Source organism: Mytilus galloprovincialis, chromosome 8 (genome assembly GCF_965363235.1).
Source record: "Mytilus galloprovincialis chromosome 8, xbMytGall1.hap1.1, whole genome shotgun sequence".
NCBI lineage: Eukaryota > Metazoa > Mollusca > Bivalvia > Mytilida > Mytilidae > Mytilus > Mytilus galloprovincialis.
This window is the reverse complement of record NC_134845.1, coordinates 71975447-72002793: the sequence shown is the minus strand read 5'-3', so window position 1 is coordinate 72002793 and position 27347 is coordinate 71975447. Positions and strand designations below refer to the sequence as shown.

Here is a 27347-nt window from a genome sequence, read left to right as displayed (position 1 = left end):
GCCATAGAGCAGACAACAGCCGAAACACATTTATTCTAAAACCAGTTGTGGGTTATGTTCCTTCATATTTATATTTGATGATGGTATTTTAGTTCATTTTTATGTTATGGATTTTAGTGTGAGGTCGATTTTTACTTAATCATTTTTTTTAGGAGCCTGCTCAAGCCCTCCTCCAGGTGGGGATTGGATTTGCTGTTTTGAAGACCTGTTGGTTGCCTTGGGCTGTTTTCAACTCTGAAGTCGAACTGTTGTCTCTTGGAAACATTTCCAATTTCTAGATGCATGATGAGGATGGCAGCAAATTCAAATGGACATTTAAAACAAGAACATGTTAATGCAATTTAAAAATAAATGCTGCTTTGTTCATGCTGAGCCAAGATTTTTATATTGTCATCCAACATGAACACTATATTCTAACTCCAAATCATGCTTGGAAGAGAAGCAGCAAAATACACATTTTAAAGTCTTTGGTTTCACACAGATGGGTTGGAACTCAGGACAAATTTGTTACCACAAGACTTATATTGTAGTATAATCTTACTATGACAATAAATTTATTTGTTTAGACAAAAAAGAAAAGATTTGAGATTAAAACCCTATTAAATAGCTGTCAATGAGAGGGAAATATTAAGGTGTCTTGTCTTGATCATTTATTTCGGCGTTTTACATTTCCGCATTTTGGCACTACGTTTCCACATTAAAATTCCTACGTTTCCACATTAAAATTCCTACGTTTCCACATTTTCATAGTACTCTTTTCCGCATTGTTTTTACATTGATTTTGTTAAAGATTATTTGTGTTTCCACATTTTAATTTTGAATATATGCCTAGGACTTGGAGTTAAAATGAGAATGAAACGATTCCGGCCCTTTAGTGGTTCTTTTCGCTTCTGTGTCGGGAGGAGATCCCCATCATTTGTGGTGGAAACTATATATATTATCATAATAAAATACAAATTAAGAAAATATACTATGATAAAATAAAGTCTTATATATATATGTCACAGTAAATAGGTGAAATTTGGTTAAAATCCAGGATGGTTTATGAAATCTAATAAATGTTTTAAAAACTTTAACTGCAGAGTATGTAATTTTAACTGGAAAAAAACTTAAGTCCATTTATAAGTAATATACGAAAGGAGGTTTTTTTACAAACTTTATTTCTGGATATATTATCTATATGATCATAAACAAGCTTCTGTACAAGTTTGGTAGAAATCCAGGATATTTTGAAAGTTATTAAAATGTAATGTTAGCTGTTGTAACTAGAGGCTCTTATTGAGAGCCTGTGTCGCTCACCTTGGTCTATGTGCATGTTAAACAAAGGACACAGATGGATTCATGACAAAATTGTGTTTTGGTGATGGTGATGTGTTTGTAGATCTTTACTGAACATTCTTGCTTCTTTCAATTTTCTCTATCTATAATAAACTTGGCCCTAAAGTTACAGAGGGAAATATTTTGTAAAAATTTACAAACATTTACCATATTAATGAAAATTGTTAAAAATTTACTATAAAGGGCAATAACTCCTTAAGGGGTCAACTGACCATTTTGGTCATGTTGACCTATTTGTAGATCTTACTTTTCTGATCATTATTGCTGTTTACAGTTTATCTCTATCTATAATAGTAATTTCAGGGCAGATATACAGTGTTTTGATAAACAATTTAAAATCTTGTCAGATTTTCTCTAAATGTTTTGGTTTCAGAGTTATAAGCCGAAAACTACATTTTACCCCTATGTTCTATTTCTAGCCATAGTGGCCATCTTGGTTGGTCGACTGGATCATTGCACTCATTTTTTAAACTAGATACTCTAATAATTATTGTAGCTAAGCTTGGTTAAATTTGGCCAAGTAGTTGTCGGAGAAGATTTTTGTAAAAGATTACAACCGGATGCTCTGCAGGGCGCAGATTTATACGACCGCAGAGGTTGAACCCTGAACAGTTGGGGCAAGTATGGACAAAACATTCAAGCTGGATTCAGCTCTAAATTTGGATTGTGATTAAATAGTTGACACAGCATAGGTTTCTGACACAGAATGAATGTGGTCTAATGAACTTAAAATATTTTTTTTGCCTTTGAGCAATTCACTATGCTGTTGAATATTAATCCTCTCAAAAAAATGTTTGAAGAAAGGAGTAGGTCCGGTAAGGATCGATTTTGGCCTCAAATTTCAGGTTCATCTGACGAAAGATTTTGACCACTTTTTAAACACTTAAGTGTCTATTTCGTTTAAATCAGTTAGTTTATGTGAAAGATTTTAACTGATTTAGTCATTAAAAACGATCCGATTCAAGCTCAAATATGAAAAATCTACCAAATATGCCGAAAAATGTCACTTTTCAGATGGTTTTTGTCAAAAATGAAAGTGGCCGCATCCGTGTTCATCCTTAACCTTTATATATGTTATGTATTATCATAAAATACAACTTACATTTCAATATAAAGGATGAACACGAATGCGGCCACTTTCATTTTACACGAAAACCGTCTAAAATTTAACCAAAATGCTAGAATTGTGAAGATTTCAGTAATTTAGCATGACTTTATGGTGCTAGTACCTGATGTGTGTACATTTTTATGTCAAAAACAGCCCATATTTATGTAGCAGAAGCATTCTTCTGTCCAATAAATAAATAAAAGTTTACATTTTAAAAACTTTATAAAACTGCTATATTTTGGGGCCAAAAAGGGGTCTTACTGGACCTACTCCTTTTCATTTTATTTTAATTGCAACAATAACTACTCATTTAAATACATCATAAAATATCAAAATGTAAAATAAAGTGCTTTTTATCACTGAATGGTAAAGATTGTTTTAATTTATCAGTTGGTAGTAAAAGTGAATATACATTGTATATTGTATAAAAATAAAACAATGATTTAAGTTGATTCAACTACTATTCTGGACAAAGAAAGATAACTCCAATTGAAAATTTCTTGCTATTGCACAATATTGTGCAATTAGATATTTCTATCTATTGCGCAATACTGTGTAATTGAAAATATTTGCTATTGCACAATACTGTGCAATTGAAGATTTCTTGCTATTGCACAATACTGTGCTTAGTATTGAAAATTTCTTGCTATTGCACAATACTTAATATAATAATTTTGGATTCTGATTTGAACCAACTTGAAAACTGGGCCCATAATAAAAAATCTAAGTACATGTTTAGATTCAGCATATCAAAAAAGCCCAAGAATTCAATTTTAGTTAAAATCAAACTTAGTTTAATTTTGGACCCTTTGGACTTTAATGTAGACCAATTTGAAAACGGGACCAAAAATTAAGAATCTACATACACATGCAGTTAGATTCGGCATATCAAAGAACCACAATTATTCAATTTTTGATGAAATCAAACAAAGTTTAATTTTGGACCCTGATTTGGACCATCTTGAAAACTGGGCCAATAATCAAAAATCTAAATACATTTTTAGATTCAGCATATCAAAGAACCCCAAGGATTCAGTTTTTGTTAAAATCAAACTAAGTTTAATTTTGGACCCTTTGGACTTTAATGTAGACCAATTTGAAAACGGGACCAAAAATTAAGAATCTACATACACAGTTAGATTCGGCATATCAAAGAACCCCAATTATTCAAGTTCAATTTTGGACCTTTTGGGCCCCTTATTCCTAAACTGTTGGGACCAAAACTCCTAAAATCAAACCAACCCTTCCTTTTATGGTCATAAACCTTGTGTTTAAATTTCATAGATTTCTATTTACTTATACTAAAGTAATGGTGTGAAAACCAAGAATAATGCTTATTTGGGCCCATTTTTGGGCCCCTAATTCCTAAACTGTTGGAACCAAAACTCCCAAAATCAATCCCAATCTCCTTTTGTGGTCATAAACCTTGTGTCAAAATTCTATTCACTTAAACTAAAGTTATAGTGCGAAAACCAAGAAAATGCTTATTTGGGCCCTTTTTGGCCCCTAATTCCTAAAATGTTGGGACCAAAACTCCCAAAATCAATCCCAACCTTCCTTTTGTGGTCATAAACCTTGTGTTAAAATTTCATAGATTTCTATTCACTTTTACTAAAGTTAGAGTGCGAAAACTAAAAGTATTTGGACAATGATGACGACGATGCAGATGACGACGCCAACGTGATACCAATATACGACCAAAAAATTTTCAATTTTTGCGGTCGTATAAAAATTGATGAAAAATTGGTAAAAAAATACTATAAAGGGCAATAACTCCTTAAGGGGTCAACCTGTTTGTAGATCTTACTTTGCTGATCATTATTGCTGTTTACAGTTTATCTCTATCTATAATAGTAACTTGATAAACCATTAAAATTCTTGTCAGATTTGCTCTAAATGCTTTGGTTTCAGAGTTTTAAGCCAAAAACTACATTTTTTCCCCTATTTTCTATTTCTAGCCATGGTAGCCATCTTGGTTGATTGGCTGGGTCACAGCATACATTTTTAAACTAGAAACCATAATAATTATTGTAGCTAAGTTTGGTTAAATTTGGCCCAGTAGTTTCAGAGGAGAAGATTTTTGTAAAAGATTACAAAAATTCATGAAAAATTGGTAAAAAATTACTATAAAGGGCAATAACTCCTTAAGGGGTCAAATGACCAAAATGGTCATGTTGACTTATTTGTAGATCTTACTTTACTGAACATTATTGCTGTTTAAAATTTATCTCTATCTTTTATAATATTCAAGATAATAACCAAAAACTGCAAAATTTTCTTAAAATTACTAATTCAGGGGCAGCAACCCAACAACAGGTTGTCCGATTTGTCTGAAAATTTCAGGGCAGATAGATCTAGACCTTATAAACAATTTTACCCCCTTGTCAGATTTGCTTTAAATGTTTTGGTTTCTAAGATATTATCCAAAATCTACATTTTACCCCTATGTTCTATTTTTAGCCATGGTGGCCATCTTGGTTGGATGGCCGGGTCATCGTGTGGCCAAGTTTCGGTAAAATTGGCCCAGTAGTTTCAGAGGAAAAGATTTTTGTAAAAGTACAGGACGCCAGATGAAGGACGCAGGACGACAGACGACAAGTGATGAGAAAAGCTCACTTGGCCCTGTGGGCCAGGTGAGCTAAAAATGGCCAACAGTCTTATATCGATAGTCAGATGAAAAATCAATCGCTGACCAACAGTCTTATATCGATAGTCAGATGAAAAATCAATCGCTGACCAACTTGGCAGAAAAAAAACATTAATATCTTATTTATTTTAAAGAAACATAATAAAAGAAAATACAAAACTCCAAGGAGTTATTTAAAAACTCATTGTAATCATGATTACTTGTCAGTGTGATCATTAACTTGATAAGTTACTTTGAGAAATGGTGTAATCCCTTTATTTAATTTAATTGTAAAATTGACAAAGTAATTGCAATAAATTCAGAAATTATTTGTTTATTCATCAGAACAAAATTGATGAGCAAGTAACAAATGCTGACCATCACACTAGATGGAAGTTTTCTTCACAACATATGGCATAATGTTCAAGTTGTCAATTTCCTTGATCGAGCTTTAGAAATTTAATTGTTCCACCAAACATTGTAAAATTGATAAAAAAGGTATTTTTTGTAAATTGATTAACTGCTTGTCTGGCAAAACAGCCTTTGGACCTCAGAGTAAAGGACTATAACAAGTATTGGTGTGGTTGTGGTCATCTAACAAAACAGCCTTTGGACCTCAGAGTAAAGGACTATAACAAGTATTGGTGTGGTTGTGGTCATCTAACAAAAGATTTTTTATTTTTGTCTCCTAGAACTGGTCTTCAATGTTAAAACAATCCATGTCAAATAACTGTGTGTTCAATAACTACTTGTTCATTGCAATGAGCTAACACAATTACATATTGGCATTCCGATTTTTTACCTTTTATTTACAAATGGAGCAATAATGTGGTTGAATCGATAGGAGCAATATATGCACAAGAAAAACGTCTAGGTGGGAAAAAAAAATATTCAAGGAGAACTAATTTTGTTGATGTTGTTGATTCCGTCATAATGATACAAAATAAAGATAGGGTCACTGACTTTGTTTTTACGGTATGCATCATTCAAAGTTGTGTTCTTTGTGAAAAAATCCAATAAAACTTCAAAATAATTGTAACATCGCCGCATTGCAGGTTGAAAACATTGATTTTTGATGCTTTTCACTACAAACTAGGTAACAAATTGATTTTTAGCCAAAAACAAAGTCAGTAACCATATGATTATTTTATATCATTAAAACAGAAATTTATGTGTCAACAACATAAAGTTTTTTAAGAAAAATCTATGAAGTAGAATTAGAGATTTGCCGATTTTAAGACAAATTTATATGTTTTTTCACTGATTTTATGTGCTTTTTGTATACAAATAATCACCCATATTAAAAGAAATCAATCTTCAATATTTCAGATAATCTAAGAGATTCTGTGGATTCATTATTATTTGTTGGATACCAATTTTTTTTGGTTTCGTGAATACACACAGTGTGGAACAGAACTGTACGGTTTTCTAATAATTTGGTAATTCAGGAGACTGTCAAGTGGGGCTCCAACATTTGCAAAATACCTAGTTGCTTGATGGAAACTTTGATGAACTCTTATGTTACTATATAACGTTTCTACTTCAAGTTTTGGTTGCTCAAACATTCTTTATGTAAATATGAACCAATAAAATAATAAGAAAGATATATGCATCCAAACGTTTTCCTTAGAATGATGGAGCTCCGTGTAAAACGATCAAAATTATCACACAACAAATATAAAAAATGTCAAATAAACATAAAAAAATCACTGCTTGCTACCTGACTCTTCACATGTACCTTTTCTGATATATAGTCTTACCTGTCTAAAAGTTTCAAAGCCATTGTCCCAGTAGAAATCCAAATATATTCATTTTCTCCATGTAGGATATTTTTATTGACTGTACAATAGCTTGCATGTTTACTGTACAATCACTCGGACCCTTCCTGTACAATTGCTGGGAGCTTTCCTGTAGAGTTGCTTGGCCAAATTTATTAAATACATTGCATATGCATTGCATTGGTTGTTCCTTGTCTGTCCTATTATATTCATCTATAGTATTTGAAATGAAAATAAGTACAAAACCAGTCATTTTGACAATAGGCTATTTGCCAAATCCCGTAATTGACCTTGTAATTAGAGATCCCTATTTCAGGTGTCTCCCTTATGAGGGACATTAATTTTAATTTTTAATGGAGAGCTAGCAGAACGAGCAAATTTACCTGTGCGTAATGTGAGTAATCTTTAAGGTTTCAAATCTTTTAGTTACATTAATTTGTTAATCTAAATACTTTTGACATCAAAAATTATTTTTTATGAAAAATTAGTTAAACCGGCGATACATCACTTTCAATTCATCATACTTTGCATTGACAAAAGCCAATTTTGTCCGGTATGGAACCAGTCTACGATTGACAAAGTGTGTAATAACAGAATCAAATCGGTAATTGGCAAATGGACTATTAAGAGGAACCCTTTTAAGGTGACTATATCAGAGACAAAAACAAAATGTGTACAATGGATATAAAAACAAGAATGTGTCCATAGTACACGAATGCCCCACTCGCACTATCATTTTCTATGTTCAGTGGACTGTGAAATTGGGGTCAAAACTTTAATTTGGAATTAAAATTAGAAAGATCATATCATAGGGAACATGTGTACTAAGTTTCAATTTGATGAAACTTTAACTTCATCAAAAACTACCTCGACCAAAAACTTTAACCTGAACTTCACACAAAAATTTTTATTTTCAGTGGAAAATGAAAATGGGGTCAAAACTATAATTTGGCATTAAAATTAGAAAGATCATATCATGGGAACATGTGTACTAAGTTTCAAGCTGATTGGACTTCAACTTCTTCAAAAACTACCTTGACCAAAAACTTTAACCGGACGGACGGACGAACAAACGGAGGCACAGATGGACGGACGGACGAACGGAGGCACAGACTAGAAGACATAATGCCCCTCTACTATCGTAGGTGGGGCATAAAAAAGATGTGGTATGATTGCCAAAGAAACAAATCTCCACAAGTGACCAAAATGACACAGAAATTACCAACTATAGGTCACTGCACAGCCGTCAACAATGAGCAAAGCCCATACCGCATAGTCAGCTATAAAAGGCCCCGAAATAATGATGTAAAACGAGAAAACTAAGGGCTTGTTTATGTACAAAAAATGAACGAAAACAAATATGTTACACATAAAAAAACAACCACTGAATAAGTATACAAGACAAAAAGAAAAGGACAGTACAAAAAATGTTAAGAATCTAATCTAAAATAAAAATGAAAATAATCCTCGTACAAAATAAATATTTATATATACTGAAAAGGTGACTAGATGCTCTGGAAGGGTAATTAGAATATTTTGAATGTTACTTAGTATATTATTTACCAGCAATTTAAAAAAATAATAAATACATATTTGAACAATACAGCTACTGGTAGAAACTAATTCATAATAAAAACAATTTACGAAAAACATATATGACAGACATGAACCAATGACAAAATGGGGTTAAAAATGTCTGTGTGCGCTCATTTCTCCATAAAACTAGTACAACACAAGACAAAACTATAAAAAATCAGTTGAATGATCAGATCATCATTTAATACTATCATTGACGATATCAAACCAGGTGCAGATCCAGTCTTTCTGCAAAAGGGGGATCCAAACCACGGAACTCCCTGAAAAGTCCACAAAATTTTTAAAAATCGTAAAAAATGGGGTTTCAACCATCAAAACTCCCTCTCCCCGCATACCGGATCCACTAATGAATACTGCATCCATTAAAATAAAAGCTTGAAACATCAGTAACACTTTTGAGTGTGTAATTTAGGTTTTAAAAAAAACTGATAACATTACCAAATAACTAACTGTTATTAAATCGTAACAGAAAAAGGAGAGAAAAATCATGCCAGGCACAGGGGTTTCATTATCTTTTATGTTGACCGGTACATTCCTATTTGTAGGTGGTACTTTTCAATGTATTCAATGAACATCTTATATAAAAATTCCTGAATTCAGGCGGTACTTATCAGTAGCATAGGAGGGTAAAAGTACTTGGTACCGCCTCCTAATGAATGGCCTGCAGGCATATGTTGCATTGGATTACAGTAGTTTTAATAAATATTTATATGACAGATATCATGGAAAACATAAACTGATCATGAATGTGGCAGAGGAGTTAATAGTAAGCATTATCTACTTAAGAGTTATAATTAGTCATATGCCACTAAAAACTATTGCAGCAAAATGCAATGAGTGTGTAGGTAAAGGTAATACCTTTGACTAGCTTGCCTGCTAGCTGGACCGTGAAGTCATAACAAGGTAAAGTAGATTACCCTCCTTTCGGAGTAGTCTAGTTGGCCAAACGATGAAAGAAAAGCTCCAAGGGATTGTACAGGAAGGCTCTGAGCGATTGTACAGTAAACTTGCAAGCAATTGTAGTCAATAAAAATATCTGACATGGAAAAAATGAATATATTTGGATTTCTACTGGAACAATGGCTTTGAAACTTTCAGACAGGTAAAACTATATATCAGAAAAGGTACATGTGAAAATTCAGGTAGCAAACATTGATTTTTTTATGTTTATTTGACATTTTTTATCACTGTTGTGTGACAATTTTGATCATTTCACACAGAGCTCCACCATTCTAAGGAAAACGTTTGGATGCATATATCTTTCTTATTATTTTATTGGTTCATATTTACACAAAGAATGTTTTAGCTACCAAAACTTGAAGCAGAAACGTTATATAGTAACATAAGAGTTCATCAAAGTTTCCATCAAGCAACTTGTTATTTTGTAAATGTTGGAGCCCCCCTTGACAGTCGCCCGAATGACCAAATTATTAGAAAACTGTACAGTTCCTTTCCCACACTGTGGTACAGGTGAACCACGAATTAAAATGTTCCACGAATAAAATATTTTCAATAGGCTATGTATACGGAGATTGGCAAAACCAAGAAATCAAATATCCCGAATATGCAAGATTTTCAGTTGTAGTTCACCAAGCCAAGGTTGTATGCAAAATGTTGGCAAAATCTGCAACATAGCCCATTTACTGTTCCTTAACCATAAAACAAAATTTTCAAAGACACTTTATCTACATAATTATAAGGTTGTTTTTTCTATAAGATAAGAAACCTGCATTTACCTCAAGTCTCTGTTGGACTTCAGCAATGTTCTCTGGTGTGGGATAAAGTGCATGTCCCAATGGCAATAATGAGTTTCTAAAAATAGATCTTTTCACCATTACAACTTGGCCCGGGTATCCTACACCTGTAAATGATTTTATTTTAACATTATTGTTATCTATAACAAAACGTTAGCTGAAAAAGAACATAAATTCTAGTTTAACCTACAGTGTACAATCTTATTATCATGGAATTAAAAGTCCCAATAGAACCTTATTGCTCAGTAAACAATACATTTTTTTAAACAAAAGGTATCACTGTGATGGGTCAATGTATAGTTTTGTTTAAATAGTTCAGGCTGTTTAAAGCAAAAAGTTTTTGGCTTCATTATCCAATAAGTTCCATTGCTTACTATGGATTCATTATAATTCATTAGGTATGCATTTTCATGGATTTCCTGGGTGCAGGTGAACCACTAAATTAAATGTTCAACGAATAATAAATTTTCTATAGGATTGTATGCACACCACTGAATTAAACATACACAAACAAGTTTTCCTTAATCAATGGAAATTGGTACCAAAGAGAACTAGAGGCTCTAAAGAGCCTGCATCACTCACCTTGGTCTATGATCATACTACACAAAGGACATACACATGATACATAATAGATGAGAATAGAATTCATAAGAAAATTATGTTTTGGTGATGATGATGTTTTTGTCAATCTTACTTTACTGAACATTCTTGCTGTTTTCAATTTTCTCTATCTATAATGAAATTGGCTCAGTACTTTCAAAGGATAATATTTTGTAAAAGTTTACAAAAATTTACAGAAATTTACAAAATTGTTTAAAATTTACAATAAACCCTTAAGGGGTCAATTGACTGTATTGGTCAAGTTGACTTATTTGTAGATCTTACTTTGCTATACATAACTGTTGTTTACAGTTTATCTTTATCTAAGATAATATTGAAGATAATAACCAAAAACTGCAAAATTTTCTTAAAATTACCAATTCAGGGGCAGGAACCCAACAACAGGTTGCCTGATTTGTCTGAAAATTTCAGGGCAGTTAGATCTTGACTAAATGCACATATTTAAATGAATAAGATTTGCTCTAAAAGCTTTGAATTCAGAGATAATAGCCAAAAATTGCATTCTACCCCTATGTAATATTTTTAGCCATGTCAGCCATCTTGGTTCACGGAAGAAGGTCATTGGACACATTATTGAAACTACATACCCTTAAGATGATGGTTGCCAAGTTTGGTTAAATTTGTCCCAGTAGTTTCAGAGGAGAAGTTTTTTTAAAAAGATTAATAAAATTTTAGAAAAATGGTTAAAAACAGACTACAAAGGGCAAAAACTCCTTAATGGGTCAACAGATAATTTTGGTCATGTTGACCTATTTGTATATCTTACTTTGCTGAACATTATTGCTGTTTACAGTTTATCTTTATCTTTTATAATATTCAAGATAAAAACAAAAAACTGCAAAATTTCCTTCAAATTACTAATTCGGAGGCAGCAACCCAATATCGGGTTGTCCGATTTGTCTGAAAATTTCAGGGCAGATAGATCTTGACCTGATTAACAAATTTCCCTTACCATATTTGTTCTTAATGGTCTGATTTCACAGATATAAGCCAAAATCTACATTTTACCCCTATGTTCTATTTTTAGCCATAGCGGCCATCTTGGTTGGTTGGCCAGGTCATCGGACACATTTTTCGAACTAGATAGCCCAAGGATGATTGTGGCCAAGTTTGGTTAAATTTGGTAGAGAAGTTTCAGAGGAGAAGATTTTTTAAAAAGATTACTTAAATTATAGAAAAATGGTTAAAAATTTACTATAAAGGGCAATAACTCCTTAAGGGGTCAACTGACAATTTGGTCATGTGATCTTACTTTGCTGAACATTATTGTTGTCTACAGTTTATCTCTATCTTTTATAATATTCAAGATATTAACCAAAAACTGCAAAATTTTCTTAAAATTACTAATTTCGGTGGCAGCAACCCAACAACAGGTTGTCTGATTTGTCTGAAAATTTCAGGGCAGATAGATGTTGACCTGATAATCAATTTTACCCCCCATGTCAGATTTGCTCTAAATGCTTTGGTTTCAGAGATGTTAGCCAAAATCTACATTTTACCCCTATGTTCTATTTTTAGCCATGTCGGCCATCTTGGTTAAACTAGATACCCCAAGGATGATTGTGGCCAAGTTTAGTTAAATTTGGCCCAATAGTTTCTGAGGAAAAGATTTTTGTAACGACGGACTATGGACACCGGACGCCAAGTGATGAGAAAATCCACAGTAATTATGTTCTAAATAGGATAATACCAGACATAGCTGAAGTAACCACAAATTTGTAAATGAGTATTATAAACTTTCTTTTGTTGAATCAAGCATAAGTCTAAGGAACGATATACAGATTTTGAAGCAATTCTTAATTTAAGTCTGTACTTAAAGCAATATTTTTCATAAAAAAAATAGTTTTATTTGAATAATTTGTTTGTGCTAACATGTGATTTTATACATTTATGTGTGTAATTTTTAAATTTACTTTATGTGTACTGTGAACTCATTAGTTTTCGAAGACATTTGATTTTGTGCTTTACTAAGGTCAGTAGAAAATTGTACTTAATTGAACATTTGAATTTGTGGTTCACCTGTAACCATGTAATCAACAATAATGAATCCATATTACTACAATACAGAACCCCAGTGCATATATGGGTAAATCCTTTCATTATCATTACTTTGTATGACATTCTTGTATGAAAGGTACCCAAAAGTAGAGCGATTCGTATTAGTAACAAGAGGCAATCACAACGACAGCAAACCGGATTTATTAACATTTATTTGTGTCCTGGCAATATCACAAGAACCATAACTGATGAATGCTGAAAGTGAAAATCGTCAATATCAAATTTGACCTCCATTTTGTAGTCAGTATCAACATATTAAAATTTGAAAAGCTTAGATTGAATGGTTCATTAGTAAATGCAACAACGTGAATAAAAACACCATTTTACAATCTTTCAAGAACCATAACTCCTGAACGGTAAAAGTCAAAATCGTCATTATTGAACTTGACCTCTATTTTGTCATCAGTAACAACATATAAAAATTTCAAAAGCTTTGGTTGAATGTTTTATGAGAAAATGCATGGACACAACTGGAAACACCATTTTTCAATCTTTCAAGAACCATAACTCCTGAACGGTGTAAGTCAAAATCGTCATTATTGAACTTGACCTCCATTTTGTCATCAGTAACAATATATTAAAATTTGGGAAGCTTTGGTAGAACAGTTCATGCGTAAATGCATGGACAAGACTGGAAACTCCATTTTTCAATCTTTCAAGAACCATAACTCCTGAACCATAAAAGTCAAAATCGTCATTATTGAACTTGACCTCCATTTTGTCATCAGTAACAACATATTAAAATTTGGGAAGCTTTGGTAGAACAGTTCATGCGTAAATGCACGGACACGACTGGAAACTCCACTTTTCAATCTTTCAAGAACCATAACTCCTGAACAGTAAAAGTCAAAATCGCCATTATTGAACTTGACCTTCATTTAGTTGTCAGTAACAACATATTTAAATTTTAAAAGCTTTGGTTGAATGGTTCATGAGTTAATGCCCGCCCGCCCGCCCAACAGCCCGGCCGCCCGCCCGCCCGCCGTACATCCCCAAATCAATAACCGACATTTTTGTCACAAAAATCCGGTTAAAAAGTAAGATATACACAGGTAACCCCAGGTAGTGCTATAATCTACAGAAACGACCAGTGACTTTAAGTAACAATCATAATGAGGCCCAATCCTAATTATATTCAAGGGTTAAACATGTTAAAGTAAAAGTTGAATAATTCTATTAAGTTGAAAAGGGCTTTTGTTGTCCTAAGGTTACTTTCACTTGCCCAATGTAATCAGGATTTGACAGTAAAGGTTATCTGCAACTGCTGAACATAAACCATAAAAAATAAGATATATTTTTGTAAAGTGTCCCCAAATAATCATTGATTTGGTGTTGTAGTTTAAGATGACAGATTTAATCGTATGACTTACCATCAACTACTTTAGTCAGAAGGCATTCTATATCAGGCAGTGAAATCTGATGTTTGTTTTCTTTCAGTTTTATCACATCATATTTTTGGTCAAATATTGGATTACTTCCCCTTCTACGCTCAGGTGTGTAGTTCTCATGATCAAAAACACAGGTACTCTGAAATGCAAAATAGTTAAAAATCTATCACATGATTACAATATGAAAGCTAACAATTATGAATTACAGTTTCTCTCCATCTTTTTTTAGTTTTTGTCCAAAACAAACATAAGGGGAAACAAATAGTCACTAAAGTGCAGTCACCTCTAAAAAAAGAGTCTAGTAATGATTTTTACAAATTTTAGTCATTTGTAAATATTGTCTTGCTGATCTTTTTTGCTAGTTAAAGTGTCTATCATATGCAGCCATGGCTTCTCTTGATCTATGAAATAACAGCAACAACAGTCGAATCCATACAAAATAAATTGGGACCGGTCCATGAGACACCGATGATGCCCCAGCTTGCATAGTAGATAAAGTTGTAAAGGGACATAACTGAAGAATAGTAAAAGTAATGCTACTCAAATTTGTACCTGATCTGAGTTTTGTGGTAATAAGTATTGTGTTTAAGTTTCATAAAATTTGGTTATTGAGTTAGAGAACGGAAACAAAAAATTCAGCATTTTTTCCATCTGTAAAGGGACATAACTCTAGAACAGTTAAAATTTATTAGATTTAAATACAAGGTATCAAAGACAGACTTGAAACGACTCTCAGAGACCCAAAATATAACAAAATCAGTAAGGCTGGAATCCAATCTGGGCAAAATGCTCCACAATAACTGCATTAGATCTGAAGCAGAAAGTATTCCTCATCACAGAGACAAATTGGCAACACCTGTACTGGTAGACAGGGTTTAGACATTTCCAACAATGGTCAAAGGTAACACCAAAAGAGCAGCATGGTGCAGTCAAAACAAGACATGTAAACTAGAGGCTCTAAAAACCTGTGTCGCTCACCTTGGTCTATGAAACAAAGGACACAGATGGATTCATGACAAAATTGTGTTTTGGTGATGGTGATGTGTTTGTGGATCTTACTTTACTGAACATTCTTGCTGCTTATAATTATCTCTATCTATAATGAACTTGGCCCAGTAGTTACAGTGGAAAATGTTAGTAAAAATTTACAAATTTTATGAAAATTGTTAAAAATTTAATATAAAGGGCAATAACTCCTTAGGGGGTCAATTGACCATTTTGGTCATGTTGACCTATTTTTAGGTCTTACTTTGCTGTTTACAGTTTATCTCTATCTATAATAATATTCAAGATAATAACCAAAAAAAAACAAAATTTCCTTAAAATTACCAATTCAGGGGCAGCAACCTAACAACAGGTTGTCTGATTCATCTGAAATTTTCAGGGCAGATAGATGTTGACCGGATAAACAATTTTCTTCCCGTCAGATTTGCTCTAAATGCTTTGGATTTTGAGATATAAGCCAAAAACTGCATTTTACCCCTATGTTATATTTTTAGCCATGGTGGCCATCTTGGTTAGTTGGCCTGGTCACCGGAAACATTTTTTAAACTAGATACCCCAATGATGATTGTGGCCTTATTTGGTTTAATTTGGCCTAGTAGTTTCAGTGAAGAAGATTTTTGTAAAAGATTACTAAGATTTACGAAAAATGGTTAAAATTTACTATAAAGGGCAATACCACCTAAAGGGGTCAACTGACCATTTTGGTCATGTTGACTAATTTGTAAATCTCACTTTGCTGAACAATATTGCTGTTTACAGTTTATCTCTATCTATAATAGTATTCAAGGTAATAAAAAAAAAAAAAAACTTTCCTTAAAATTACCGATTCAGGGGCAGCAACCTAACAACGGGTTGTCCGATTCATCTGAAAATTTTAGGGCAGATAGATCCTGACCTGATAAACAATTTTACCCATTGTCAGATTTGCTCTAAATGTTTTAGTTTTCGAGTTATAAGCCAAAAACTGCATTTTACCCCTATGTTCTATTTTTAGCCATGGCAGCCATCTTGGTTGGTTGGCTGGGTCACCGGACACATTTAATAAATAAGATACCCCAATGATGATTGTGGCCAAGTTTGGTTTAATATGGCCCAGTAGTTTCAGAGGAGAAGATTTTTGTAAAAGTTAAAGATGACGACGGACGACGACTAAGGACGACGGAAGCCAAGTGATGAGAAAAGCTCACTAAATGGCCCTTTGGGCCAGGTGAGCTAAAAAGGAACAAAGAAAGGCAAAAGCAGTAGAGTCAAGTTGTCAAGGAGCATGGAAGAAGTGGAAAATGCCAGAAAGAAAGATCACATGGGCAGAGTTATGGAGGATGGAACCATTGAGAATATCATTCATGCTTAGATCAGTCTATGATACACTTCCTTCCCCTTCAAACTATCATCAATGGGGACTGATAGAAGAACCAGACTTCAAGTTGTGTGGAAAAAGAGGTACTTTTAAGTGAAACCGTTTGTAATTAATGACAGTTGTCTATCATTCTGTATATAAGGTATCAATTCTCTTGAGTAAAGAATTGGATAATAAAGTGTGGGAATCAACTTTCATATCAATACACATCTTGTACCATATTTTATTCAATAATAAATTACACAAGCATAAGATACTTATAAATACTTTCATAATTTGTATGCAAGTGTATATCTAAAATAAAGTAGCTGTTTTTTCTTAACTTAAGGACAAATTACATGCCAAAAGTTGGCAGTAGATGATTATCAAAGTGGTAGTCCAGTCAAAGTTATTTTACTGTCAAACTCATTGCAACAGAAAATGTTTGAGTTGTAATCTATAGCATTAAGCCCCAAATATACAAAGTCCCAAAAAATCTTACTTGAGGAAAACTCAAAATCAACATTTTTAATTTCTTATGGAAAGGAGTAGGTCCGCTAAGGACCGATTTTAGCCTCAAATTTCAGGTTCATCTAACGAACAATTATGGACACTTTTTAATCACCTAAGTGTCTTTTTCAATTGATTCAATTAATTATGTGAAAGATTTTAACTGATTTAGTCATTACAAACCCTCTGATTCAAGCTTTAATATGAAAAATCTATCAAATTATTATTATATAAAATGCCAAAAAATGTCACTTTTCAGTTGTATTTTGTCAAAAATAAAAGTGGCCGCATCTGTGTTCATCCTCAACCTTTTTATATGTTATGTATTATCATCAAATACAACTTACATCTCAATATTATGAATGAACACTAATGCAGCCACTTTCATTTAAGACATACTTCAACTAACGAACAGCTCCAAAAGTATAGTTAGTATACCCATTTTTGTTCAGTTTATATGTGCATATGTGCACAGACATGAGCATTATAGGAAACTATATTTCAGTGTGTATACATTTTGTAGATTTTGTAGTTAACCTGTGCTTAGTAAATTGTTGCTAGGGAGGCCAATGTCTTAGGATCTTAGGAAAGATTTAGAACAATCTTTCCAAAAATGGTGTTTAAAATTTCTGAAAGTCATGTTTTTTATAAGTTTACTTTATTTATATGTTTTGGAGTTAAGTGTGACATCCATTTTTTTCTGAACTATTACACATTTTTGTTCATGGGCCAGTTGTAGCCTGACACTAGGTGCCTGATTTTCTCAGTGTTGAAGACCCATTTAAGTGGCCTTGTGCTATTTTCACATTCCACATTTCTTTTCTCAACTTTATAAAAACAACTAATTAGTTTCATGATATGTCTTCAACTTAAAATTCTGCAACATAATTCAGCATGACTTATAAATCAAAAACATCCATACCTAAGGTTGCTGACCAATACTTTCTCAAATTTATAAATTGTATAAAAAGTCTCACACAAGTGAACTTATGAATTAGAATATTATGTCTTTTATATATATAAAACGTCTGAATAATTGTCAACAATTTTTCCCACGAGAGCGCTGGATCATGACAAGTAACGATACATATACACAATAAATAAATTATATAAACGCCTAACAAGTGTTCAAAACAACACCAATAACAAAAAAAGGAAACTATAATTGTTATTATTTATAAATATTTCGGATAAAAGATATCCTTCATCAGTATGATTGTGATATTAAATGAATCATATCAGTCTACCTTGATTAAACTATAACAATCTGGAAATTTATACAATAAAAAAAGTCAAACCAAACATCAGTTAAGACACTTGTACCATTCTTAAAATTTCTTAAAACATGACATAGGTTATATGGCAAATAACAACAGAGACTGGAAATGTATGCTTCAAACAGAAATAAAATTGTGCGATATAAACTAGCACAATTCTAAAACTTTAACAGTGATGACAGTTATGATGTTACAAGAACGATTGCGTCAATAAAAATTCCAAATAATGAACAAGCACTGAACAATCTAAATTTGTAAACATTTTAAATTTGACAACGGTACAGTAATTACAACAGAGGCTGCGTATTTAAACATCGCAAACAATTGGCCGTTAAAATATAATAAAAATAAATTTTGACTAAGGTAAACTAGCTGAACGTGGCTTGGTACTTTTACATCCCTCAAAAAATTAAGCAATTTTAATTGGTATATTCAACAAATTTATTTTTAAAGATGAGTAAGGTAAAGAAATAGAAACAGAGACTGAAGTAATAAGTAAAATAGCCAGAATGTGAAGCACTAAACGAAGTCGAACTACATCTTTTCATTAATCCCATTTAGTGCCAAAGTTTTTAATTTTCATATCCAAAATCTTTCCGGAGTGAGTCTATCATCCATCAAGTAGAGTTGTGGTCAATGATTGAAATGGTCAGTCGATTGAGATCTGCCTTAGTGTGGCCAGGGGATCTCAAATATCGACTGAGAGGGAGGTCTGGCTTGCATTGGTAATTGATGTCTTTTATATATATGACGCCCTTCAAGCAAAAACAACCCTTATCACATTTGACGTCGTTATTGGTAGTTAACGCTAGAATGAAACATACAACCAAAAAATAAATTGCACGTTGAAATTGAGACATTTTTTTTTTAATTAAAAATATAACGTTATCCATGCGTGTTGAATAGTATATGCGTATAGTACATTGCTTCTGTAAAATAATGCCGTATTAACGATTCAAAATTTAAACATAGCATGATTTTAATTTTATGATATAATTCTATTAAAACTTTAAAAATTCTTGTTTTGACACAAATTGTACATGTATATTCTTATTGTCTTAAGTGGAATGATTGATAAACAATATTAAAAAAATCCCCACATCACTGAGTCTCATTAAATCATAGTACCACGATATGTGATGATGCAATACAATAAATGTATTAACCTTCAAATATATATAAACAATAACAATGTTACATATAAAAAAAATATATATTTTCTAAAAAAAACACTTAAAAGTTATTTTCAGAAGCTAGATTTCTTTTATACTTTATGTACGGCAAGTTATTGTATGAAGAACACAAGAAAATAATTTAATATTTTGGAGAACATTATGCATGCCAAATGCAGGAAATCTTGTGATCGTTTGCTTAAGAGAAGTCAAGGACGACAGAGAAGAAAGTCTGTCTGAAAGTTTTGGTTTTTTCTTTTTGCCACGTTTTAATCCGCAATAGTAACTTCTGTAGATAAAACAATAAATAAATTTGTTCAAATAAAAACATTCTGTGAGTATTTTATAATATCAAAAAGTTTGCAGTGCGTTTAAAACTGTTAGTATAAACATGTAGATGGAGCGCTAACAAATATCAGTTAATTCATTGTCTACACCCTTTTGAAGTTTACTAAAATCTCCTACTAAAATCACCTATAGAGGTCCGGCCACTGATCTTTAAAGTGTGAAGGGATTGGAAATTGGAATAAACTCGGCACATACGACACAAAAACTTAAAAGTATAATGTTGGCAATAACCTACAATTCTGTTCTTTGGTCAGGTTGTTGTATTTATGACACATTCTGCATTTCCTTTCTCGATTGTATTAAGGACAAGCTTTATTTTAATCTTTGTTTAGCATTTTCTAAAAGTAAACAAAGTAAATATTTTCTGCTTCCTTTCGAAAACAAATTCCTTTATTCTTAAATGGTCTGTGTGGTAGGCCCTGAAGAATCAAACCAACAAAGAAAGAAAGGAAAAGAAAGAAAATCATCAGTAATCATTAGAAAAGACAGATGCTAGAGGCTTGAGGTATTCAAAAAATGATTGATTAACATTTTTTGATGCATACACAAGATCGTTTTAGCTGGTTAATCGCTGTTTCAATGTTGTCAAATATATATATAATATTTAGTGGTCTAAGTTCAATTTCTATTGTATTAATTTTCTTTGATTATGAATAAAATGAGATATGGATATTGTTTGACTTAAATAATTGTTGACTTTGTTGAAATAATATGCAGCTTTAGTACAAAAGTTATACAATGACGAGTAGACAATGTTTTAATTGATTTTTGTGATTTAATGCTCAGAAGTCACTAACTGTATCATGTGTCGTGTAAATCTCTAAAATCACTAATAGATCAGGTTTACAAAATGAACTTTCAATGGTATGTTTTAACGCCATGTTATTTCAGAAACAGAAGAAAAAAACAGCAATAATGCAATGTTGCGTTAACTTTCTAAAAGTTGATGCTGGATATAAAAAAATATCTTTAAATAGGTGGCAATGACTAATTGAGGCAGCACAGGCTGAAAAAATGTACAACTAGATCACATCAAATAATCTTGTTGTTCTTCATATTTTTTTCAATCCTGAAATGTCATACTTTAGATATTAAAAAACTATCTATTTTACTTTTGAATAATATTGAAATACTCAAGTTGACTTCGAATGAATTTTTTTTGATAAGGGATATCCCGGTGAAACTTTTTATAATCATACATACACATAGTCGATATTTATGAGCAACAAGGAGAGATTGAGATTTCGCACTCGAGATATATTTGTGATGTTATTTAATAAAGTTTTCCAATGTCATTTTTCGTTTAAATCACTTTAGCTTAACGGCATTTAAGTTTGTTCTGTAAACATTTACATGTGTACATGCATATGTTTATTGCAAGAAATACATTTAAAATGGATGTTATTGCACACACAGCTGCAGCTTTGGTTTATCATTAAAAATGGCAAAAATAACTCGAGATTGGGGTTGTCTTGTTATATGTATCAACCAATTGGAACAGGATGAAAAAATAAGGCATATACTCTCTAAACGTGAACTATCCAAAGAAGGCAAAGACATGTATTTATTGGTTCAATTAAAATCAAAAGGCATAGATAAATCCTGTTCTAGATAGGAGAGCGAAAGCATACACAATTTGCATATACTTTTGACGACAGATAAGTTTGTCGAGATGTATTTCTGTTACCCATGATTAGAGATTGTATTTAAAATCTTTGAGCAAACACATGAACATTAATAAAACAACCAAGAAAATATCGAAATTTTGATACACGTCCGAAAAATGCATTTTCATTTGAGGCCAAATTGAGGGAATTTCAAATATGGTACAATATTTGAAAAATTACGCTTTACACGGTTTACCACAAACAGTCCCTCCTAACAGAAATGACTCTGAACCTCAAATTGTGCTATCTTCTTGTGAATTTAAACAGTCGGGTTTTGACACATATGTATCAGGATTTCAGGCAAATGGAACTGGATGTAGATATAAGAAGATGTGGAATGAGTGCCAATTAAACAACTCTCCATCCAAGTCACAATTTATAAAAGTTAACCCTTATAGCTATATATAGGTCAAAGTAAGGTCTTAAACATGGAGCCTTTATAAACTAGATGTGTCCACTTAACAGAATGATCAAATATCCGGTTGCCTTGTTGTCCACACATACTATTTGCATCTATGTATTCTGATGTGTGTTGTAGTTGTAAAAAAAAATATGAGTCTGTTACATTGGCAAAAACAGATAAGAAAAAAAATGAAAGTTCCCAGTTACATACCACATATGTAAAACCAAGAGCTGCACAATAAATGGTTGTCAAAATCGCACGCAAAAAAAAAATATAGAAATTATAATCAATAAAGATTTTATTTTTAAATGTTCACTTTACACTTGAATTTGATCAAATTATTAGTTTGCCACTTCATACCGATCAAGCTTGATAAATATATTATTTATCCTGTAGAAAGGTTAAAGTTTTTGGTGTATGTATGGAAGTAAAACGAAAATAATAACAAATTTTTGGTTGATGAAGATGAAGCAATTTTAAGAGATTGTGCCAATACAAAGGGTCCAAACACAACAATGACTATGTTTGATCATACTATTGAGTGTTATGGTCTGAGTGAGGCTGAATACATTGTTATAATTATCCTGGTACGTTATTTTCACTTTTATTTCTGTTGAGGTGGCTTTTAATAATAAATTCTTACCAATATGAATTATGAAAATAAGGAGATATGTTATAAAAGGTAACACTGAAAAATAAATGAAATCGCTACCAAAATAAAAAGAATTCTTATATTTAAAATGAAACAAATAAAAGTATTTCAATATTTATTATTCTGTTATTGTAGAAAACAAAAATCTGTATAAATGACTGACTATCTTGCTTTGTGTGTATTAACTGGACGATATAAGAAAATAAGCCTAGTTCTTTGGTTATACAAAACGCTTGTAAGATTTTGTCAAGCTAAACAATTACTGACGATCAAACTGTGATACTGTATCTCATTTAGCAGAAGTGTTACGAAAATCATCATCAGTAAAATAAGTGGTTTTACCGTTTAACAGTGTAAGCAAGACTGAGAAAGATGAAACTACTTAGCAATGGAGAGATTAGAAACCAGTTTTATCTGATTTTTTAAAACCTATTCTATGGTATCAGAAAGTACCATTATTTCATCGTCTGTCATGATAAATCGGGAATTAATATTGCAAAAGAAAATGCAACGGGTTGAAAATCAGAAATAGATACTCTGCATCGTCCTTTATAACAGTTCGATCTGTTGGCTCGTCCTTCAGTTACATGTATTCCCTCCGCCAGACTTGCACGTGTTAGGTAGGAACATCTATATTCAAAAATTTGTCCATATGGTAGGAAGGAATATCCAGCTCCATTTTGTCAAGCACAAGGAGAAGAGTAAACTAGTAAATTACAGCAAACTTAAATCGACGTTAAAGTGTATGATTCAAACGTTATATTGAATTTTACGTTAGAACACATTTTCATGTGTAATTAAAATTAAAATTTATCAACTAGTTTTTCACTAATCATTGTCAAATCTTTTACATTGAGTTGGCATTAGATTTTTCTGTTTAATTAATGAAAAATCTGATAATACATAATTTTTGCTGTAAGGATCGTTTTTGCTTGTCGGGCATCATATATAGTATTTGTATTCGTTCAATCATCAATCATCTTCAAATTTCAGGACATTATTCTTTACCACCCAGTATTGACCAATAAAACCCTGGTTTTCACAGTACTTCCCACTGTGCTTGGCAATACTCATATAACAGGGGTTTTTGCCAACACAATCTATATACATATCAAATGTATATAGATTGGGTTGGCTAAGATGATATCTTTAATGTTTGGATTTTCCAATGTACAAAGTTTAATAAACATTCAATACGTTTTCTTCAGGGTGCGCTTTATATGCAGGTGCATTATATGTAAGGAAAAAAACAATCTTCCCCCCTAAAAACGGCTGTGCGCCTTATAAAATGATGCGTTTTTTATTCGGGAATATACGGTATACTTAATACATGTAGTATAAGCAATTTCAGTCTAACTAAAAGGGGAATGTTAGGATCTTACAATGTTCATATTTTCATCATAATTTTTAGCATGAGGGAGGAGCTTCATTTACAGAACTTCAAAGTGAATACATAAGCATTGTGAAATAGGAAATATATAGATAAATGCACTGTTTGAAAGTCATTGATTTTGTGTGTGTGGGGGGGGGGGGGGGGTTCTTCAGTTGCATTTCTGTAATTGTACAATTGGACATTTTAGACCTTTTGTTCTCTATTTCATGCTACACTTACCCTGATATGTTGTAATTTGCAGAATGTTGGTGTTTTGGTCATTTGTCTTGCCACTGATTGACATGCATCATATCCTACTCTTACAAATGACTGCATGTTTATGTGGTGTATACTCAGATTTTCTTTTCAGTAATTCTGTATTCTAAAAAAAAAAAATCAACTAAAAATAATTATACAGATTTTCATAATTAATTCCCTTCTTTCTAAAAAATAATACAGTGTACTTATTGTCAGGGCCATAACTACCTATGAGGCAGGCAAGGCAACTGCCTCCCATGAATTTTCTACCCCCAATTTTTTTTTTTGAAGTAATAAAATGAAATATTGACAATATGTACACGAAGAACTTGAATTTATATTATAGCCAACACAAGTTTACAGTTTTAACAGTGTTATCATGATACGTGATATATGTCATTTTTCCGGATTTTTGATCGATAGTGAAATGTTTCAATATTTGTTTGGGTTTTTTTCGTGTGGCCGTCCGTCTGTTATTTAGTATTCGTACGAGAACACATATGAACTAGCATTGCTTTTCGACCATTTTGAATAAAATTTAACTGTTCACATTTATTTAGGGGCTCAATTAAGCAGAGGAAGTTACCTTTGTATTCTGAATCTTTTATGATATCGGAAATTCGTTACCAGCTAAATCAGCTGTTGGATCTTTTTTTTTTTACGTCTCCCGATCGTACGAGAACATTATGATCAATGCCTTAGTAGTTAAACACTCCAATTCGTTGTAGCAGGGACTTTCTATAGTAAGTATATACTACTAAGGATATACTAGTATAGAAAGTCCCTGGTTGTAGTTATATACATGTCTGTTCAGTTTTCAACAATATTGAAATTCAAGGTCCTCAATAAAAAAAAAGTTCTATCAGGCCTCTACAATAACTTTTTTTTCAACTTGTCCAGTAGGACAAGTACATACCAAAACTTACTTGTCCAAATGAAATTGTTACTTGTCCAATTTTTTTTTACAAAAAAATAACCTTTTTACATCTTTAGTTGATTAAAGGAACAAAACGAATTAAACAATAGAACAGAATTTCATGTTTTTCTTTTGAAATACTTTTCAAAAATATGAGTCAAGTACAACTGAATCTAGTTATGTCACAGGACTTAGGTTCTAGTTTTGATCAATGCTTTTCTCATCAGACTCTGCACATGAGGCACCATCTGATAGGCCAGTTTACTCATTTGACATTTGTATCCTATATTTTTCTAAGTTGAAAAAAGTGTATTCAAATACAATCAATAAAAAGAAGATAAGGTCTGATTGCCAATGAGACAACTCTCAGCAAGAGACCAAATGACACAGAAATTTACAACTATAGGTCACTATATTGCAAGTATTGTTTTTTTCTTCTTATGATCAAATATGATTTTGTGAATTTTATGGTAAATAATAAAAAAAAAAATTGTGAAAAAATTACTGGTATGGTATGTATTATATTAAAAGAACAGAATAAGGTAGCAAAGTGATGAGTTACTGATTTGTTTTGGTCCCGAAATGTCTCCTGCCTTGCCAAACTGTCTATCAATCATGTCTACTAAATATGTCTCCTATGGTGCCAAACTGTCTATTAAACTTGGAGCTAAACCTGTCAGGTGACGAACTGTCCTATAAAGTTACCTTATCTACAAAGCGGATCATTGATTCGGATCAGTTATACTGGTTTCCGAGAATAGTATACCTTTACCTTTCAAAATGTACCTGACAAAGAACCAGTTAAAAATTATCAATTGCAAGTAGAAAAAGAAGAAAAAAGTTTTGCATTTGAATAAACAGACACAAGTCAAATTATTATTTGTTTTCTTGTTTTCTGTTTATAATTACTTTGTTCATCAAAGTTGGATTATTAAAATTTATTTTCTGCAAAATAATTGGACAAGCTTGATACAGCTTTTACTTGTCCGACCTTTTTTCCCTCTGGTACCGGACAATCGGACAAGCGTTATTGTCGAGGCCTGAGTCTATGATCTTCCTTTACATGTTTTTTTGACTTACCAGTTTGTTTGATAACAAAAATATCTTTAAATACAGGTAATTATTGTTTGCATAAAAATTGCTTCCAGGATCCAGCAATACTAATGTTTCTTAAAGTACAAAAATGAAGTAAGGAAATCGAAGGAAAACAGGTCTTTTTTAGCCACTGATTTTATTGAGAAAAACATCCGCGGTCACAATGTATTTAATAATAATTATAGGTCAAAGTACAGCCTTCCAGACGGAGCAAGACGGAGCAAGATGGATCCTTGGCTCACCTCGAACAGCAATCTCAGCTTGTATTTCCATAAAAATTGCCTCCAGGTTCAAGCAATACTGATGTTTCTTAAAGTAATTAGGAAATCGAAGGAAAAAGGGTAATTTTTGCTCAGAGAAAAAAATTGTCGGGAGGGGCTGCCCCCCAACCCCCCTCTCTAGGGGGCCTCATTCAGCGGCCACCGAACCGCTGCCTCCCCTGAATTCAAACCCTAGTTATGGCCCTAATTGATGAATAAACAACTCATAACAATTAGAAATTTCATAAGTGATTTTCCTTAAAAACTGGCAAATTGGTAATTCTCCCTGAACAAGAAGTTCAACTAGCTGTGTAAACTCAAATTAAGTGACCCATTTCAATGTATGTCTTAACTTGACAGCTTTGGTGTCAAACACACTGTAAATAAACATTCTAATATTATGTGATTCTTTCGCTTTATGAATAAACCTATGTTCTAAATCCAATAAAATTTGTTTGCGTATTGATTAGTGCAGAATAAAGAATATCAAATTGGCATGCATTTAATATATTTTATTAACTAATAATACTTCCAAACTCTTAAATGATGCACATGTTGTTACTTATTCATTTATCATGACTAGTACTGTAATGTGTTGTATTTCGAAATTGACATATTTGACCTAGATACGACAACCGTTCATGCTGGCTGTTAAAAACTCTTCCCTCTGAAAAATCAAAGTGCCAGTCGTTTGCTTCTTAACAAACAGAAATGGGAGGTTCATGGAAGAGCCTGCACAAACGTTCTACACATATACACATCGGACATAGAAATTACCGTAATTGTTCTTATCAGAATCGAAATAATTG

General features: G+C 32.3%; 1 protein-coding gene across 2 annotated transcripts in view; it reads right to left on the bottom strand.

Annotated features, from left to right (window-relative positions):
* Positions 1-27347, bottom strand: part of LOC143042516 (large ribosomal subunit protein bL9m-like) — a 45651-nt gene that overhangs the window by 7567 nt on the left and 10737 nt on the right. Inside the window, exons 2-4 of one of the 2 annotated variants that reach the window (XM_076214871.1) lie at positions 24250-24391; positions 14250-14406; positions 10183-10307 (exon numbers count right to left, since the gene is read on the bottom strand). In XM_076214871.1, the coding sequence (XP_076070986.1) occupies positions 10183-10307; positions 14250-14406; positions 24250-24345 (378 nt within the window). In that variant the 5' untranslated portion in view covers positions 24346-24391. Of the gene's footprint in view, positions 1-10182; positions 10308-14249; positions 14407-24249; positions 24423-27347 lie in introns of those variants that run through there. The other variant, XM_076214870.1, reaches the window with a different exon arrangement.